Here is a 22,065-nt window from a genome sequence, read left to right on the forward strand (position 1 = left end):
AACCAAAAAAATCTAGAGGTCAACGTCCGTTCTTCATCATTGTTCCTGTGACTAACGAACCTAAGAAATCAAAAGGTCAACGTCCGTTCTTCATCAATGTTCCTGAGACCAACGAACCAAAGACATATAAAGGTCAACATCCGTTCTTTATCACTTATCATGAGACTGACGAATCAAAACATCTAGAGGTCAACGTCCGTTCTGCATCAATGTTCCTGAGACTAACGAACCAAAGACATCTAAAGGTCAACGTCCGTTTTTCATCACTGCTCCTGATACTAACGAACCAAAGACATCTAGAGGCCAACGTCCGTTCTTCATCACTGCTCCTGAGACTAACGAACCAAAGACATCTAGAGGTCAACGTCCGTTCTTCATCAATGTTCCTGAGACTAACGAACCTAAGACATCTAGAGGTCAACGTCCGTTCTTCATCATTGCTTTTGAAACTAACGAACTAAAGATCTGTCGAATATCAAATATCAGTAATTTTAATATCTCAGACTGGCTCGTAGTACAAAATTTTTGACTGTCAGTATGTCTTATTTTTATTCTAAATATTGACTCGTCACAAAAATAATCAGTAGTTTGGATAACTCAGACTGGCTCGTATAACAAAAATATGTGACCGTATTAACCAAAACTGACAATATTTGCACTTTATTACGAACATTTATATTGGTCAACGTCAGTTCTTCATCAATGTTCCTGAGACTAACGAACCAAAGACATCTATAGGTCAACAGCCGTTCTTCATCACTTCTCCTGAGACTGACGAATCAAAACATCCTGAGGTCATCGTCCGTTTTGCATCAATGTTCCTGAGACTTACAATTAAATACATCTAAAGATCAACGTCCGTTCTTCATCACTGCTCCTGATACTAACGAACCAAAGACATCTAGAGGCCAACGTCCGTTCTTCATCACTGCTCCTGAGACTAACGAACCAAAGACATCGAGAGGTCAACGTCCGTTCTTCATCATTGCTTTTGAAACTAACGAACTAAAGATCTGTCGAATATCAAATATCGGTAATTTTAATATCTCAGACTGGTTCGTAGTACAAAATTTTTGACTGCCAGTATGTCTTATTTTTATTCTAAATATTGACTCGTCACAAAAATAATCAGTAGTTTGGATAACTCAGACTGGCTCGTATAACAAAAAGATGTGACCGTAATAACCAAAACTGACAATATTTGCACTTTATTACGAACATTTATATAGGTCAACGTCATTTTTTCATCACTGCTCCTGAGACTAACGAACCAAAGAAATCTAGTGGTCAACGTCCGTTCTTCATCATTGTTCCTGTGACTAACGAACCAAAAAAATCAAAAGGTCAACGTCCGTTCTTCATCAATGTTCCTGAGACTAACGAACCAAAGAAATCTATAGGTCAACATCCATTCTTCGTCACTTCTCCTGAGACTGACGAGTCAAAACATCTAAAGGTCAACTTCCTTTCTGCATCAATGTTCCTGAGACTAACGAACCAAAGAAATCTAGAGGTCAACGTCCGTTCTTCATCATTGTTCCTGAGACTAACGAACCAAAGACATCTAAAGGTCAACATCCGTTCTTCATCACTTCTCCTAAGACTGACGAATCAAAACATCTAGAGGTAAACGTCCGTTCTCATCAATGTTCCTGAGACTAACGAACCAAAGACATCTAAAGGTCAACATCCGTTCTTCATCACTTCTCCTGAGACTGACGAATCAAAACATCTAGAGGTCAACGTCCCTTCTGCATCAATGTTCCTGAGACTAACGAACCAAACACATCTAGAGGCCAACGTCCGTTCGTTATCACTGCTCCTGAGACTAACGAACCAAAGACATCTAGAGGTCAACGTCCGTTCTTCATCAATGTTCCTGAGACTAACGAACCAAAGACATCTAGAGGTCAACATCCGTTCTTCATCATTGCTTTTGAAACTAACGAACTAAAGATCTGTCGAATATCAAATATCAGTAATTTTGATATCTCAGACTGGCTCGTAGTACAAAATTTTTGACTGCCAGTATGTCTTATTTTTATTCTAAATATTGACTCGTGCCAAAAATAATCAGTAGTTTGGATAACTTAGACTGGCTCGTATAACAAAAATATGTGACCGTATTAACCAAAACTGACAATATTTGCACTTTATTACGAACATTTATATAGGTCAACGTCATTTCTTCATCACTGCTCCTGAGACTAACGAACCAAAGACATCTAGAGGCCAACGTCCGTTCTTCATCACTGCTCCTGAGACTAACGAACCAAAGACATCTAGAGGTCAACGTCCGTTCTTCATCAATGTTCCTGAGACTAACGAACCTAAGACATCTAGAGGTCAACGTCCGTTCTTCATCATTGCTTTTGAAACTAACGAACTAAAGATCTGTCGAATATCAAATATCAGTAATTTTAATATCTCAGACTGGCTCGTAGTACAAAATTTTTGACTGCCAGTATGTCTTATTTTTATTCTAAATATTGACTCGTCACAAAAATAATCAGTAGTTTGGATAACTCAGACTGGCTCGTATAACAAAAATATGTGACCGTATTAACCAAAACTGACAATATTTGCACTTTATTACGAACATTTATATTGGTCAACGTCAGTTCTTCATCAATGTTCCTGAGACTAACGAACCAAAGACATCTATAGGTCAACAGCCGTTCTTCATCACTTCTCCTGAGACTGACGAATCAAAACATCCTGAGGTCATCGTCCGTTTTGCATCAATGTTCCTGAGACTTACAATTAAATACATCTAAAGATCAACGTCCGTTCTTCATCACTGCTCCTGATACTAACGAACCAAAGACATCTAGAGGCCAACGTCCGTTCTTCATCACTGCTCCTGAGATTAACGAACCAAAGACATCGAGAGGTCAACGTCCGTTCTTCATCATTGCTTTTGAAACTAACGAACTAAAGATCTGTCGAATATCAAATATCGGTAATTTTAATATCTCAGACTGGTTCGTAGTACAAAATTTTTGACTGCCAGTATGTCTTATTTTTATTCTAAATATTGACTCGTCACAAAAATAATCAGTAGTTTGGATAACTCAGACTGGCTCGTATAACAAAAAGATGTGACCGTAATAACCAAAAACTGACAATATTTGCACTTTATTACGAACATTTATATAGGTCAACGTCATTTTTTCATCACTGCTCCTGAGACTAACGAACCAAAGAAATCTAGTGGTCAACGTCCGTTCTTCATCATTGTTCCTGTGACTAACGAACCAAAAAAATCAAAAGGTCAACGTCCGTTCTTCATCAATGTTCCTGAGACTAACGAACCAAAGAAATCTATAGGTCAACATCCATTCTTCGTCACTTCTCCTGAGACTGACGAGTCAAAACATCTAAAGGTCAACTTCCTTTCTGCATCAATGTTCCTGAGACTAACGAACCAAAGAAATCTAGAGGTCAACGTCCGTTCTTCATCATTGTTCCTGAGACTAACGAACCAAAGACATCTAAAGGTCAACATCCGTTCTTCATCACTTCTCCTAAGACTGACGAATCAAAACATCTAGAGGTAAACGTCCGTTCTCATCAATGTTCCTGAGACTAACGAACCAAAGACATCTAAAGGTCAACATCCGTTCTTCATCACTTTTCCTGAGACTGACGAATCAAAACATCTAGAGGTCAACGTCCCTTCTGCATCAATGTTCCTGAGACTAACGAACCAAACACATCTAGAGGCCAACGTCCGTTCTTTATCACTGCTCCTGAGACTAACGAACCAAAGACATCTAGAGGTCAACGTCCGTTCTTCATCAATGTTCCTGAGACTAACGAACCAAAGACATCTAGAGGTCAACATCCGTTCTTCATCATTGCTTTTGAAACTAACGAACTAAAGATCTGTCGAATATCAAATATCAGTAATTTTGATATCTCAGACTGGCTCGTAGTACAAAATTTTTGACTGCCAGTATGTCTTATTTTTATTCTAAATATTGACTCGTGCCAAAAATAATCAGTAGTTTGGATAACTTAGACTGGCTCGTATAACAAAAATATGTGACCGTATTAACCAAAACTGACAATATTTGCACTTTATTACGAACATTTATATAGGTCAACGTCATTTCTTCATCACTGCTCCTGAGACTAACGAACCAAAGAAATCTAGAGGTCAACGTCCGTTCTTCATCATTGTTCCTGTGACTAACGAACCTAAGAAATCAAAAGGTCAACGTCCGTTCTTCATCAATGTTCCTGAGACTAACGAACCAAAGACATCTAAAGGTCAACATCCGTTCTTCATCACTTCTCCTGAGACTGACGAACCAAATACATCTAAAGGTCAACATCCGTTCTTCATCACTTCTCCTGAGACTGACGAATCAAAACATCTAGAGGTCAACGTCCATTCTGCATCAATGTTCCTGAGACTAACGAACCAAAGACATCTAAAGGTCAACGTCCGTTCTTCATCACTGATCCTGATACTAACGAACCAAAGACATCTAGAGGCCAACGTCCATTCTTCATCAATATTCTTGAGACTAACGAATCAAAGACATCTAGAGGTCAACATCCGTTCTTCATCATTGCTTTTGAAACTAACGAACTAAAGATCTGTCGAATATCAAATATCAGTAATTTTGATATCTCAGACTGGCTCGTAGTACAAAATTTTTGACTGCCAGTATGTCTTATTTTTATTCTAAATATTGACTCGTCACAACAATAATCAGTAGTTTGGATAACTCAGACTGGCTCGTATAACAAACATATGTGACCGTATTAACCAAAACTGACAATATTTGCACTTTATTACGAACATTTATATAGGTCAACGTCAGTTCTTCATCAATATTCCTGAGACTATCGAACCAAAGACATCTATAGGTCAACATCCGTTCTTCATCACTTCTCCTGAGACTGACGAATCAAAACATCTTGAGGTCATCGTCCGTTTTGCATCAATGTTCCTGAGACTTACAATTAAATACATCTAAAGATCAACGTCCGTTCTTCATCACTGCTCCTGATACTAACGAACCAAAGACATCTAGAGGCCAACGTCCGTTCTTCATCACTGCTCCTGAGACTAACGAACCAAAGACATCGAGAGGTCAACGTCCGTTCTTCATCATTGCTTTTGAAACTAACGAACTAAAGATCTGTCGAATATCAAATATCAGTAATTTTAATATCTCAGACTGGTTCGTAGTACAAAATTTTTGACTGCCAGTATGTCTTATTTTTATTCTAAATATTGACTCGTCGCAAAAATAATCAGTAGTTTGGATAACTCAAACTGGCTCGTATTACAAAAAGATGCGACCGTAATAACCAAAACTGACAATATTTGCACTTTATTACGAACATTTATATAGGTCAACGTCATTTTTTCATCACTGCTCCTGAGACTAACGAACCAAAGAAATCTAGTGGTCAACGTCCGTTCTTCATCATTGTTCCTGTGACTAACGAACCAAAAAAATCAAAAGGTCAACGTCAGTTCTTCATCAATGTTCCTGAGACTAACGAACCAAAGACATCTATAGGTCAACATCCGTTCTTCGTCACTTCTCCTGAGACTGACGAGTCAAAACATCTAAAGGTCAACTTCCTTTCTGCATCAATGTTCCTGAGACTAACGAACCAAAGAAATCTAGAGGTCAACGTCCGTTCTTCATCATTGCTTTTGAAACTAACGAACTAAAGATCTGTCGAATATCAAATATCAGTAATATTAATATCTCTGACTGGCTCGTAGTACAAAATTTTTGACTGCCAGTATGTCTTATTTTTAATCTAAATATTGACTCGTCACAAAAATAATCAGTAGTTTGGATAACTCAGACTGGCTCGTATAACAAAAATATGTGACCGTATTAACCAAAACTGACAATATTTGCACTTTATTACGAACATTTATATAGGTCAACGTCAGTTCTTCATCACTGCTTGTGAGACTAACGAACCAAAGACATCTAAAGGTCAACGTCCGTTCTTCATCACTGCTCCTGATACTAACGAACCTAAGACATCTAGAGGCCAACGTCCGTTCTTCATCACTGCTCCTGAGACTAACGAACCAAAGACATCTAGAGGTCAACGTCCGTTCTTCATCAATGTTCCGGAGACTAACGAACCAAAGAAATCTAGAGGTCAACGTCCGTTCTTCATCATTGCTTTTGAAACTAACGAACTTAAGATCTGTCGAATATCAAATATCAATAATTCTAATATCTCAGACTGGCTCGTAGTACAAAATTTTTGACCTCCAGTATGTCTTATGTTTATTCTAAATATTGACTCGTCACAAAAATAATCAGTAGTTTGGATAACTCAGACTGGCTCGTATAACAAAAATACGTGACCGTATTTACCAAAACTGACAATATTTGCACTTTATTACGAACATTTATGTAGCGCAAAATAAATCAGTAATTTGTTTCACTTAGGATGGATTGTATACATTTAATACAAATGACAGCAAACTTGGAACACAACGACTACAAAATTTTAGTCACAAGTGTTCCTGATGACAGAAAAATATTTTGACTAAAGTGTTCCTTATGGACGATTAACCTTTAGTCACAAGTATTCCTTATGAAATTAAAACACTTAGTCTCAAGTGTGCCTTATGAATGTAAAACATTTTGTCCAACGTGTTCCTGATGAAGGTATAACGTAAGTCACAAGTGTTCCTGATGATGGAGGTAAAACGTTAGTCACAAGTGTTCCTGATGAAGGTAAAACGTAAGTCACAACTGTTCCTGATAAAGCTACATATTTTGAATAAGGGACATCTATTTATCTAAATGTTACTGCCGAACGTAAACATTGTTGAACATGTATAAAGTGTTCCTGATGCAGGTTAAACATTTTGTCTAAAATGTTTCTGATAGAGGTTGAACCAAATTAAATATTTTAGTCACAAGTGTTCCTGATGAAGGTAACTCTTGTCTAATGTGTTACTGGTTGAGGTTTTTGTCTGGTCACTAATGTTCCTGATGAATGAACAAGTTTTTTAGTGAACTGTTCCTAGTGGAGATAAAACATAAGGTCACAAATGCTCTGTAAATATTTGTCTAAAGTGTTCCTCAAAAAGGTTAAAAGTTTTGATATATAAGTTCCTGAGGACGGCAAAACCTTTTGTCTAAAGTGTTCCTAATGGAAGTTAAACTTTTGGTCATAAGTGTTCCTGATGAAAGTAAACTGTTTGTCTTAAGTGTTCCCGATGGAAGTAAAACGTTAAGTCATAAGTGTACCTGATGACGTGAATATTTTGTTGTCTATTCTGTCCCGGATACAGGTTGAATGTTTTTATAGTGAAAGTAAAATTTTAGTCAAAAGTGTTCCTGATGAAGGTTAAACTTTTTGTCTAAAGTATTTGTAATGGAGATTAAAGATTTTGTCTAAAGTGTTTCTAATGGAGGTTAAACTTTTGTCTAAAGTGTTCCTGATTGAGGTTAAACTTTTTGTCTAAAGTGTTCCTGATTGAGGTTAAACGTTTTGTCTAAAGTGTCCCTGATGAAGGTTAAACTTTTTGTCTAAAGTGTTCCTGTTTGAGGTTAAACTTTTTGTCTAAAGTGTTCCTGATTGAGGTAAAACTATGTATCACAAGTGCTCCTAAAGAAGGTAGAATGTTAATCACAAGTGTTCCTGATGACAGAAAAACATTTTGACTAAAGTGTTCCTGATGGACGATTAACCTTTAGTCACAAGTATTCATGATGAAGGTACATATCTTGACTAATGTGTTCCTGAAGAAGGTACATCTTTTTATCACGAGTGTTCCGGAAGAACGTAAACATTTTTGTATAAAGTGTTCCCGATGAAGGTAAAACATTTTGTCTAAAATGTTACTGATGGAGGTTGAACTTAATTAAATCTTTTAGTCAAAAGTGTTTTGGAAGTAAAACGTTAGTCACAAGTGTTCCTGATGAAGGAAACTCTTGTCTAAAGTGTTCCTGATTGATGTTAATTGTTTGGTCACTTGTGTTTCTGATGAACGAACAAGTTTTTGTGTAAAGTGTTCCTTGTGTAGATAGATAATAAGGTCACAAGTGTTTCTGTTAATTAAAAACATTTGTCTTAAGTGTTCCTCATGAAGGATAAACGTTTAGATATATAAGTTCCTGAGGACGGCAATACCTTTTGTCTAAAGTGTTCCTGATGGAAGTTTAACTTTTGGTCATAAGTGTTCCTGATGGAAGTAAACTGTTTGTCTAAGTGTTCCTGATTGAAGTAAAAAGTTTAGTCATAAGTGTTCCTGATGACGGCAACATATTTTGTCTATAGTGTTCTGGATACAGGTTAAATGTTTTTCTGGTTTGTCTAAAGTGTTTCTAATGAAGGTTAAACTTTTTTGTCTAGGTGTTCCTGATTGGGGTTTAACTGAATGTTTTAAACACCAGAAGAAGAATGAAAGAGACAAGAAGCCCAAGACCAGTGCTTGTACGACATCCCTTGTTACTAATAAGTTGGAATGTACTGCGAGTCAGGCTTTTAAGTCCAGCTTTTGTGATTACATGGAGGATTATAAACCCTTTATGTCTAATGGGTTTGTTTCTGTTGTTGATAACTATACTCCTCAGCCTATTAAGATTTTAAGGGACACTGGAGCTTCTCAGACTTTATTGTAAGAAGTTGTGTTGCCTTTGTCCGAGGAGATTTCACCGAGCTGCATGTCAATCAGTAAATGCCAATTTGATACTTGGAGCAGGATCTGTTAACCAGTCCGGAGCACCCCTTTTAATGAGAAGCCTATGATGGAAACATCTAAAATAACACAGAGCTGTCAGTCAGTAGATGCCAGTTTGATACTTGGAACAGGATCTGTTAACCAGTCCGGAGCACCCCTTTTAATGAGAAGCCTATGATGGAGACATCTAAAATTACACAGAGCTGTCAGTCAGTAGATGCCAGTTTGATACTTGGAGCAGGATCTGTTAACCAGTCCGGAGCTCCCCTTTTAATGAGAAGCCTATGATGGAGACAGCTAAAATTACACAGAGCTGTCAATCAATAGATGCCAATTTGATACTTGGAGCAGGATCTGTTAACCAGTCCGGAGCACCCCTTTTAATGAGAAGCCTATGATGGAGACATCTAAAATTACACAGAGCTGTCAATCAATAGATGCCAATTTGATACTTGGAGCAGGATCTGTTAACCAGTCCGGAGCACCCCTTTTGATGAGAAGCCTATGATGGAGACATCTAAAATTACACAGAGCTGTCAATCAATAGATGCCAATTTGATACTTGGAGCAGGATCTGCTAACCAGTCCAGAGCACCCCTTTTAATAAGAAGCCTATGATGGAGACATCTAAAATTACACAGAGCTGTCAATCAATAGATGCCAATTTGATACTTGGAGCAGGATCTGTTAACCAGTCCGAGCACCCCTTTTAATGAGAAGCCTATGATGGAGACATCTAAAATTACACAGAGCTGTCAGTCAATAGATACCAATTCGATACTTGGAGCAGGATCTGCTTACCTTTCCGGAGCTCCCCTTTCAATAGGAAGCCTATGATTGAGACATCTAAAATTACACAGAACTGTCAATCAGTAGATACCAATTTGATACTTGGAGCAGGATCTGCTTACCCTTCCGGAGCACCCCTTTCAATAAGAAGCCACTGAAATATCATCACCACCTACATAGATAATACATTATGTCAAAATATGTTTAAAATATTTTTGTATACATGTCAAATTCAAATTTGTTTTTCGTTGACTGTTGTTTGTATTTTCTTCATTTGTCGGTTTGTCCATGTTTTTATCTAACTTCGTCTAGCGGTTATTGAGTGGCTCCTTTATATCTTCTCCCTCTTCTAGAGAATTTTCTTTTTTTCATTTTTGTCCTTGTACTGAATATGCATTACATATTTGCCACTGGATTGATTGTCGTTTAACGCCACTTTCAGCACTATTGTCTCTTTGTCTATTTTGTGGCGTTGGATTTTTTTCTTGGTTTTTTTTTGTGGGGGGGTCTAACGTATCAGCCACTAGTGGGGTTTGAACTCACAACCTCAGTATTGGCAGGCTAGTGATACAGTAGTTGGACTGATTAGATTACACCAATCGGCATACGAGGCCCCTCTGTTTGATACTAGACGTTAAGTAAACAACAACTAACCAATCAATAAAGAGATATGGACAATTTCTTCTACATCTATTCTACACCTTAATAACCATCAATAAAGAGATATGGACAATTTCTCCTTCACCTATTCTACATCCTAACCATCAATAAAGAGATATGGACACTTTCTCCTACATCTATTCTACACCTTAGCCATCAATAAAGAGATATGGACACTTTCTCCTACATCTATTCTACACCTTAACCATCAATAAAGAGATATGGACACTTTCTCCTTCACCTATTCTACATCCTAACCATCAATAAAGAGATATGGACACTTTCTCCTTCACCTATTCTACATCCTAACCATCAATAAAGAGATATGGACACTTTCTCCTACATCTATTCTACACCTTAGCCATCAATAAAGAGATATGGACACTTTCTCCTACATCTATTCTACACCTTAACCATCAATAAAGAGATATGGACACTTTCTCTTTCACCTATTCTACACCTTAACCATCAATAAAGAGATATGGACACCATCTATTCTACACCTTAACCATCAATAAAGAGATATGGACACTTTCTCCTTCACCTATTCTACACCTTAACCATCAATAAAGAGATATGGACACCATCTATTCTACACCTTAACCATCAATAAAGAGATATGGACACCATCTATTCTACACCTTAACCATCAATAAAGAGATATGGACACTTTCTCCTTCACCTATTCTACACCTTAACCATCAATAAAGAGATATGGACACTTTCTCCTTCACCTATTCTACATCCTAACCATCAATAAAGAGATATGGACACTTTCTCCTTCACCTATTCTACATCCTAACCATCAATAAAGAGATATGGACACTTTCTCCTACATCTATTCTACACCTTAGCCATCAATAAAGAGATATGGACACTTTCTCCTACATCTATTCTACACCTTAACCATCAATAAAGAGATATGGACACTTTCTCCTTCACCTATTCTACACCTTAACCATCAATAAAGAGATATGGACACTTTCTCCTTCACCTATTCTACATCCTAACCATCAATAAAGAGATATGGACACTTTCTCCTTCACCTATTCTACATCCTAACCATCAATAAAGAGATATGGACACTTTCTCCTACATCTATTCTACACCTTAGCCATCAATAAAGAGATATGGACACTTTCTCCTACATCTATTCTACACCTTAACCATCAATAAAGAGATATGGACACTTTCTCCTTCACCTATTCTACACCTTAACCATCAATAAAGAGATATGGACACCATCTATTCTACACCTTAACCATCAATAAAGAGATATGGACACTTTCTCCTTCACCTATTCTACACCTTAACAGTCAATAAAGAGATATGGACACCATCTATTCTACACCTTAACCATCAATAAAGAGATATGGACACTTTCTCCTTCACCTATTCTACACCTTAACCATCAATAAAGAGATATGGACACTTTCTCCTTCACCTATTCTACATCCTAACCATCAATAAAGAGATATGGACACTTTCTCCTTCACCTATTCTACATCCTAACCATCAATAAAGAGATATGGACAATTTATCCTACATCTATTCTACACCGGAACCATCAATAAAGAGATATAGACACTTTCTCCTTCACCTATTCTACATCCTAACCATCAATAAAGAGATATGAACACTTTCTCCTAAATCTATTCACCTATTCAACAAATGAATCATTTAAAAAAAATGTCTTTACTAAAGTCAACAGCATCACAGCTTCATGTGTGCAACTTGCTAATAAGCTTGGTTCTATTCGATGCGTGTTTCAAAAAATGCTTAAAAAATCAAAAATGATTATGCCTAAAGAGACCTAGAAACTGATACTGTTTAATTGATTTGCAGACCTATTTGATTTTTTTTTTGGAAAATCATTTGAAAGGCATTTTAAATAAAAACCAGAATGTATAAGAGATTAACTTATTCAATGATTTTAAAATCTAAGTCACATGTTAATTGATTTTCTTTAAAGATGAGTTCCGATGTAAAATTTTAAAATTTCGTATTGTATATTAAACAGTCGTTGATAACAATGTTACACACTGACAAACAGCCCAATGATATATTTATATACGTACAATTATAGAAGTATGATAATTGAAAAAAAAAAATTTCGATATAGTATTTAGAATCATTAAGATTCTAATTGTAGTTAAGGAATCCGAGGTATACATGTTTGATCCCGATTTTCTGATTAACACGGTGTAGAATGGTAGAGGACTCATCAGGTTTTTGACGGAGTTTCCGCACTAATCGGGTTCGGCAACGGACTTATCGCGTTTTGTTTTCAGACAGTGTGACACAAAATGAGCCAAATAGAGGAAAAGAAGTCGTTAGTGTTTATGTTTATATGATCACTGAAGGCACAGATGATCTAACTTTGAAAAAAAAAATCATTTTGCTTCGGTACCACTCTGGACTTTTTAAAAAAGCTCCACACTTAACAGGACAACAGGCCGAACACAGCTACTAATGGTGTGTTTACCGCTCAAATACACAATATATTAAAATGTGGACATTTTGTGTTCCTTTATTTCATACAAAATACATATTAGAACCACTTGTGTGCATTCAAAAACTTAAAAAATATCGTATATTAAAGCTTTATCAAAATTGGTTGGCAGCGGACTAATCGGGTTTCCCTAAAATGGCGTGTTTTTTGGCACCGAACTGTTGAGGTTTATTCAGCACAGGACTTATTGTGTTTTTATTGTTTTACCAGGTTTAAAAAAAAAATATGTTTTCGTAAATTTTGTTTGTTTGGGAAATGAAAAATAAAAGATTTTAATAACCCTATATAGTTGACATCGTGAGCTAGAATATACAAGTCTGGAACTTCTCACGAACAAGTATTTTTCCGCAATCTTGAATTTTTTGTCTTTAAGTAAAAGTACATCGGTATGGGGCAATATCACATGCAATGCCAAACAAAACACAAATGGTCTATTTCTGCTCTATCCCAGATTAACATGTGAAGGTCTTTTGACGGATGTTTCGAAAAGACACGTTCATTCCGGCGTAATAGAAATATTCATGATGATGCATGTATGAGTGAAGCTTTATGTGTCAGTCCTGAAAAACGAGTGTTGATGGAGCAGGTGAATAACTATGACAACTTAAATTATGAATCCATTTAGTGCATGTTAAATGCATGATTTTTGTAATAGTTGTTAATAACTTTAAACGAGTTGTCAATTAACTGCGAGTACTCGCAGGTCAGTTCCTTGTGTCTTTTTGTTTTTGGGATGTACAAGTACCCAGCCACGTCCACTTGTATTTTTGTCCATCTGATGAGTTAAGCCTTTTTCAACTGAATTGTATAGTTCGTTCTTATGGTGTACTATTATACCACTGTCCCAACTAACATGTTTAACCCCGCCACATTATGTATGCATGTATGTGCCTGTCCCAAGTCAGGAGCCTGTAATTCAGTTGTTGTCATTTGTTTATGTGTCACATTTGTTTTTCGTTCATTATTTTTTTATATTAATAAGGCCGTTTGTTTTCTCGTTGAATTGTTTTACATTGTCATTTCGGGGCCTTTTATAGCTGAATATGAGGTATGGACCTTGCTCATTGTTGAAGGCCGTACGGTGACATATAATTGGTAATTACTGTGTCATTTTGGTCTCTTGTGGAGAGTTATCTGATTGGCAATCATACCACATCTTCTTTTTTTATACCTACTAGTTCAAATAACTTTCACGTCTTGAAAGGCATTCTTTGACGCCTTACATCGTCGCAGAAGGGCGTCAAAGAAAGCATGTATACTAGCCTTCCCAGACGTCATAATTATTTGTACTAGAACCCTCCCTGCTATGAGGCAGAGCTACTGATAGAATCCCACACATTTGCTTGTGGATGAATAAAGTACATCATTGCGTAATGTGTGATTAATGTATAAAGTAAGAAGTGTTGAACAACCATGCAGGCGGAGTAAAAACATAGACTGACTGAGAAGATGTGAGTTTCCAAATTCATTTGCGCACGAAAAGTCCGGTGCCAAAACACAAAAAGTCCGGTGCCACAAATTTTCCACATTAACTATCATTTAAGACCTTAATAGTGCATGACACAGTTCCGAAAGGGAAAATGTCTAAATTTAAAGAATACTGAATTACCAAATATTTACTTGGAGAAGAAAACAACAAGCTTAAAACACGCTTCAATTGGACATCTTTCCATGAAAAATGTTTGTTTTCAAGTTGGGGTACAACATGGGTACCACGATTTCCCGAGAACTACGAGAACAACATAATATCCCGAAAACAAGATTATATATCCCGAGAACAAGATTTTTTATGGTGTTATATGTGTTTTTCGCTTAAATAAGTGTAACAGCATACAATGATTAAGGTTTATGGCGTTCATAATTAATAAAAGTACACGCAATCTTCAGAAAATAGATTTGTATGAGGCAAATTCCTTATTCCTTAAAACAATGTGGCGGACGTTATATTTTGTCAGTTTTTATATGAATTTTTAACATTTTTTTTAATAAAATCTATTCTTTCAGTACATTTGATACTTTTCTTTTCTGTCAGTTCTTCTAAGATCTTCTAATTCTTTGATTTTCTTAAGTTGTCTACCTTAAGAATGTCCGCCATATTGTGTTCAACAAGGATTTTGCATACAAGACATAGAAATCGAATTTTTGACCTAAAATTGCATTTTTATTGAATAAAAACGAGTAGTATCTCTTATTAGTATTCTTTATTATTGTAAAAAGTAGTAAAAACACAATAAAAACACCTATAACACAATTAAAAATCTTGTTCTCGGGATACATAGTCTTGTTTTCGGGATATTATGTTGTTCTCGTAGTTCTCGGGAAATCGTGGTACCGGTACAACATTGGTGGAAACAATTTAGAATAAATCGTAGCTTCCCATGAAAATATGACTAGATATCCAGCAAAATAAATAATTTCCCCATTCCGTGACATCAAGCTTATTTGGAAATATCAATTCTGCTTTAATACAAATTAAAAAATAACCACTTACGCCAAATGTTGTCACCTGAAAACACGATAAGTCCGTTGCTAAACCCGATTAGTGCGGAAACGCCGAAAAAAAACCGATAAGTCCGTTACCATTCTACATCGTGATTAAGTGTTACCGAATAAAGCGTGTCTGTAGTTGTACAAGATCTATCAAATATCCAATACAACCGGTTTCAAATGAAAAATACTCTAAAGAAACTGTGTTGATGGCCTTGATCTATGTACATTTTAAATGACGGTCACTTTCTCACATTCTAGACTAAGATATAATTCATAACTAAATTTTTTTTTTTTAACTGGCATTACTGATACTTTTTCTGTTTACAGTTTCTCTGTATATACTAGTTTTCCCCCCACTCCTTCCCCCCAAAAAACAAAACAGATAAAAATCATCATAAGGCAGCAACCATTTGATTTTCTGGGGGGGGGGGGGGGGCTATGGTGGTTTTTTTTCGGACACACTTTTTTTTTCGCCTTTTCTCAGGGTAAAAAACAAATGATTTTTTCTCCAAAAACTGGAAACAAACTTTTTTTCCCCAAAAAAAAAACATAGCCCCCCCCCCCCCCCCCCCCCCAGAAAATCAAATGGTTGCTGCCTAAGGAGTCAACTAACATTTTTGCTATGCTGACTTGTTTGTTGATCATCATTTTATTAATGGACGATCGAGTAAGACGGACGATGGACGGCAATGGATGAGAATGAATAGCTCACTTGGCCCTGAATCGGAAATTTATGATATTCATTTTTTTGTTGTTGTAAAGCAAAATACTGTTCTTGGGTCATGATTCTTGCCTTTAAAAGTTTTTCTGTATAGTAATCAAGATAATGATCAAAAATGAAGAAAAAATGGAAACATGATTTCTTAATTAGTTATTATTGACTTTGAACAAGCTGTCAGTAACACTGCCAGTACTCTCAGATCTTTAATTAGCGTCTTTTTTTGTTTTGAAATGTATAGATAATCTGCCACGTCTGGTCTGTGTTTTCGTTAGATGTTTTCTGCCTTGTATCGAATTGATGGTGCACCTGTCCTAAGTCAGGAATCTGATGTACAGTAGTTGTCGTTTGTTTATGTAGTTCATATATGTATCTAGTTTCTCGTTTTTACATAGATTAGACTGTTGGTTTTCCCGTTTGGATGGTTATACATTACTAATTTTTGGGGCCTTTTATAGCTTGCTATTCGGTGTGAGCCAAGGCTCCGTGTTCAAGGCCGTACCTTGACCTATAATGGTTTACTTTTATAAATTGTTATTTGGATGGAGAGTTGTCTCATTGGCACTCATACCACATCTTCCTATATCTGTTAACCCGACAGATCGATGCAAAACTTTTCAACTAATTTTTATAGTTTGTTCTTACGTTGTACTGTTATACCACTGTTCCAGGTTAGGGTAGGATTTGGTGCCAGCAAATTAGTTTAGTCCTGCCACATTCTGTATGTGCTTGTCCCCAATCAGGAGCCTATAGTTCAGTAGTTGTTGTTGGTTTATGTCTGTCATATCTGTTTTTCGCAAATTGTTTTGTTATATATGAGCCGTTAGTTTTCTCAATTGAAGTGTTTCATATTTTTCATGTCAGTGCTTTTTATAGCCGACTTCACGATATGGTTTTTCTTCTTGTTGAAGGCCGTAAAATTGACTATAATTGCTAAAATCTTCTACATTTGAATTTTGCATAGTTGTCTCATTAGCAATCATACCACATCTCCTTAGTTTTATAAAGAAAACTCAAGACTCAGAAAACCCAACTTTACCAAAAACAGGTGCAGATCTCAGGTGCTTGGAATCCTGCTGCACATGTGATACCCTTGTGTGGCTTATGAACGTACAAATTCAAAGTGCAAGGGTTCTTAAACGTGCAGAGACTGTGGTAGTCTAACATTACGAGGATACGGGTTTAATGTCCCCATTCTGACTGCGTATTTATACATCCCACACCGCCAAATGACCCAACATGGAATGGGTTTTATTGCTTGTCAGAAAAGAATATATTTGAATACCCCATTTACTCTTGAGATAGACAAATGTCTAGCAATTATACCAAACATTGTGTATAAACAAGCTGTAAATATATCTAATGATGACTAACCAAGTAATATACAAAATCTGCAAATATATTAAATGATGACTAATGTGGTCAACTATCTCCATAAATTTATTCGGGCCACGTATACAAAAGCTGTAAATATACCTAGTAAGGACTAACTAAGTATACAAAAGCTGTAAATATATCTAATGATGACTAACTAAGTATACAAAAGCTGTAAATATACCTAGTAATGACTAACCAAGTATACAAAAGCTGTAAATATACCTAGTAATGACTAACTAAGTATACAAAAGCTGTAAATATACCTAGTAAGGACTAACTAAGTATACAAAAGATGTAAATATATCTAATGATGACTAACTAAGTATACAAAAGCTGTAAATATACCTAGTAATGACTAACCAAGTATACAAAAGATGTAGATATACCTAGTAATGACTAACTAAGTATACAAAAGCTGTAAATATATCTAATGACAACTAACCAAGTATACGATAGGTGTAAATGTATTTAATGATGACTAACCAAGTAATATACAAAATCTGCAAATATATTAAATGATGACTAATGTGGTCAACTATCTCCATAATTTATTCGGGCCACGTATACAAAAGCTGTAAATATACCTAGTAATGACTAACTAAGTATACAAAAGCTGTAAATATATCTAATGATGACTAACCAATTATACAAAAGCTGTAGATATACCTAGTAATGACTAACCAAGTATACAAAAGCTGTAGATATACCTAGTAAGGCAGCAACCATTTGATTTTCGGGGGGGGGGGGAGGGCTATGTTTTTTTTTGGAAAAAAAAGTTTGTTTCCAGTTTTTGGAGAAAAAAATAATTTGTTTGTGACCCTGAGAAAAAAAAAATGTTCGTTTCACCCTCAGCTGCCACTATATGTAATGCTAAAATTGAAAGAAAAAAAAATTGTTTTCGACTGGTCGCGAAAAAAAATAGATTGTTTTTCGCCAAAGGCGAAAAAAAAAGTTTGCCCGAAAAAAAAATCCATAGCCCCCCCAGAAAATCAAATGGTTGCTGCCTAATGACTAAGTAAGTATACAAAAGATGTAAATATATCTAATGATGACTAACTAAGTATACAAAAGCTGTCAATATATCTAATGACAACTAACCAAGTATACGATAGGTGTAAATGTATTTAATGATGACTAACCAAGTATACGATAGGTGTAAATGTATTTAATGATGACTAACCAAGTATAAACAAGATGTAAATATATCTAGTGATGACTAACAAAGTATACAAAAGTTGTAAATATATTTAATGAAGACTAACCATGTATACAAAAGTTATAAATATATCTAATGATGACTAATGAGGTCAACTATCTACATACATTTATTCGTGCCAAGGATTACAAAAGCTGTAAATATATTAAATGATGACTTATAAGGTCGACTATCTACATTAAATTCTGAAAAAAACAAAAACATTAAAATAATTTATATATAATTCCGATAAATATAAACAGGATGGTTTTTTTTAACGTGTTCTTGTTTTGTCTCTGTACTATACACATTTCCTATGACTGAACATTTCATTTCATTAATATAACACAGAAAACATATTTATAAACAAATATTAATTGTTATGTACATAATGATTTAAGTATTGGTAATTGTATAATATTCACATAACATGTTTGCTGCATGTAATTAAATTATTATAATACTAAAACAGTACAATATCGGTTCCCTTTTTAAATTTAGTCCACAATTTCGAATATGGTCCACTATCTCATCTTGACCATTACTTTTATATAATTCTACGAATATTAAGATTGGTCCACTATTTTATCTCAGCCATTACTTTCTTCAACTCTATGAATAGACAGTTAGATTCACTTTGTCATCTTGGAAATTTCTTTCTATCAATAAAATTTATGAACTAACTATAATTGGCGGCATTACTTCTATACTCTAGAGACGGCATTCTAGTCATAAATGATTGGTGATCTACAGACAATATGTTGGTATGCTAAGTAGTAAGTAGTATGCATATTTCTAATAAAGTGCCAAAAATAACTGTTTGCAATAAAAATCGTGAGGAGAAGATAATTCTTTATTAAGGTTGAACTTTCATCGGGTTCACTATTTCAACTGTAATATCCATTCCTGAAATAAAAATAAAATAAATCAAGAATGCACAGATAAAATAAGTTACAGTTGAAATTCTACTTCAAAATTACAAGTTTTGCAGATAAAGCCAGTTTGTTTGGACCAGTAGTAAAAGAAGCTGTAATAATTATCAGCTAATTAAACACGTTTCTGGAAACAAACTGTCTGCTTAATACTTAAGGTTATATACATACACTTAAAAGGGGCAAAGAAATATGAATAAAACCATAACGAACTTTGAGCACACATTTTGGTTTTAAAGAAGATAAGAATTCCAATTGTTTAAATCATATTTACCTAATATTTCATTTGCAATTGATTGAACTTCCTGAGCAGACATAGTTTTAGCCATAATTTCATTAAGTTGATCTGTATAAAGACTTGTTGGTTTGTTGAGTTGATCAAACCGTTTTAAAAGATCAGTTAATATGTTACACAACTCAATGAAACGTGTATCTCCAATTTCAGCTGCCGTTGAGTGTTGTAGTTCATTCCGTGTAAGTCTTATGCGCTCAATATCATCTCCAACAGCTATGTCTGTACCCTGAATGGTTTGCCAATTCCCTCCCCATCCATTAGTTGGAGTATGTTTGTTTAGTCTCCTGTGCTCATTGTACAAGTATGTTGTATCACAATCGCTTCTCGGACGTAGATGTGGTTTATCTGGTTTTAGAAGGTCATATGAAGCATCAGCAAGAATATTAAGCACAATTATTCCCATCTTTGTAAAATTAATCTGCTCTATGGTGAACTGAAAAAAAGTATAGAATTGTTACGTAAAGTATGTAAAAGGCCAACATAATCGTGAATAAGGCTACTCTCAGATCTGTTATTAGTGTCTTTTTGTTTTGGGGACGTGTAAGTATCCTGCCACGTCCACTCTGTGTTTTTGTAAGTTGTATTTCTGCTTTGTATCCATCTGATTAGTTAAGCCTTTGCAAAAGATTTTTATAGTTTGTTACACCACTGTCCTAAGGTAGGGGAGGGTCGGCGCCTTCAAACTAGTTTAACCCCACCACATTCTGGTTGTGCCTGTCCCAAGCCAGTCCTGGAAGGAAGCAATTAAAATAAAGTAAACTTCTTCTTACTATAAATAAATTAAAGAATTTTCTTCAGAAAAAAAGTATATGTACATAAGTTTTATAATGAAAACTATCCATTGAGTTATAAAAAACATATGCATTATTTTTTTTTTGATTTGAGGTTTCTTATGACTTTAAGTACTAAAATTTGTAAGGGTTCCGCGGAACCCAGTGTCTCGCCTACTTTTGCTGTTAGTCGCAGGCTCAACAAAAATGGGGAACAAATTATTAAAAATTTTCCTCTAGATATTATCTTTTGATTGTAAGAAGCTTATGTCCAAGTTTGGTAAAAATCCAGGATGGTTTATGAATCTAATAAATATTCTAAAAACTTGACTGTATGTAATTTTAACTGGAAGAAAAACTAAGTCTTTTTATAAGTAATATACGGAAAACAGAAAATACATTTTTACAAAATTTCCTTCTAGATACTAGCTGTTGATCATTAACAAGCTTCTGTCCAAGTAAAAATCCAGGATCATAGTTTAAGAAAGTTATTAAAATTAAAAAAAAATTAACCACAGGGTGAATGTAATGTTAACTGGCAGAAAAACTAAGTCCATTTATAAGTAAAATACGGATAAAAAGGATTTTTTTTTACAAAATTTACTTCTGGATACTATCTTATGATCATAAACAAGCTTATGTCCAAGGTTGGTAGAAATCAAGGATAGTTAATTTTAAAAACTTTAACCACAGAGTGAATATTTGTGGACGCCACCGACGACGACGACGGAATGTAGGATCGCTATGTCTCGCTTTTGCGACAAAAGTCACAGGCTCGACAAATAAGAAATAATAGGTGAAAAAAGAATTTTGAAAATGATTGATTGATTGATGTTGGTTGCTAACGTCCAGTGGCAAATATTTCCGTGCATGTTCTGGACGAGAACAAATTTACAGTAACTGCAATTGATGGTTCCTATAATAGAGGCCTTCCGAGATGAAGATTGTGGCAATTTGGACTGCCAATGGAAAATGAGAGTATATTAGATTGGGACAAAAATTTTGCCTTACAACATGCCACCTAATCATCCCTCAGAGTCGAAACAAAGGTTTTTAACGTGCAGAAAGCGTGGCAACCTCTTTTCATGAGGCATCGAATTTAATGTCCCATTCTGACCGGAATTGGCTGAGTAATTGTACATTCCACATATTGGTATAATGAATATTCTATCAGCAAAAACAAAAACCTCCCACTGAAAATGAAATGGTCCACTAACATGACTAAGGTTATTAAATTTAGTTTTGTTTTAACTGAGAAATTTTCGAGTTTTGAAGATTTGTGTAGATGTTTTATCAGATTACTTTTGCTGTTGACAGTTTTTGATCTTTCTAATTTTCTTTTTGATAGAATTAGCAAAAAAACACTGATTTTGTGAAAAATCGTCATTTATTGGCAATAACTCCTTCAGTAGACATCCTATGGTTTCAGACATAATATACATTCGCTACATCTTGTATTGATGATTTTTTTGGTCTAATTTTTTTGTAGTTTTCCAAAAAACAGAAAAAAACATGACAATTACTCAAAAATAGTCATTTAAGGCCTACAACTCCTTATAGGGTCATTCAATTGTCTTGGGTTATAATTGTCATTTGTGAAAATCTTGTAGGCTGACCATTGTTGTTGTTTTCATA

The 22,065-nt window shown here is 35.2% G+C and overlaps 1 protein-coding gene across 1 annotated transcript in view; it reads right to left on the reverse strand.

Moving 5' to 3' along the window:
• Positions 1-19,289: 19,289 nt before the first annotated feature.
• LOC134700550 (uncharacterized) overlaps positions 19,290-22,065 on the reverse strand; it is a 30,303-nt gene continuing 27,527 nt past the window's right edge. Inside the window, exons 7-8 of the mRNA XM_063561930.1 lie at positions 19,640-20,093; positions 19,290-19,339 (exon numbers count right to left, since the gene is read on the reverse strand). Coding sequence (XP_063418000.1) covers positions 19,290-19,339; positions 19,640-20,093 — 504 coding nt within the window. The remainder of the gene's footprint in view (positions 19,340-19,639; positions 20,094-22,065) is intronic.

Source organism: Mytilus trossulus, unplaced genomic scaffold, assembly GCF_036588685.1.
Source record: "Mytilus trossulus isolate FHL-02 unplaced genomic scaffold, PNRI_Mtr1.1.1.hap1 h1tg000158l__unscaffolded, whole genome shotgun sequence".
Classification (NCBI taxonomy): Eukaryota; Metazoa; Mollusca; class Bivalvia; order Mytilida; family Mytilidae; genus Mytilus; species Mytilus trossulus.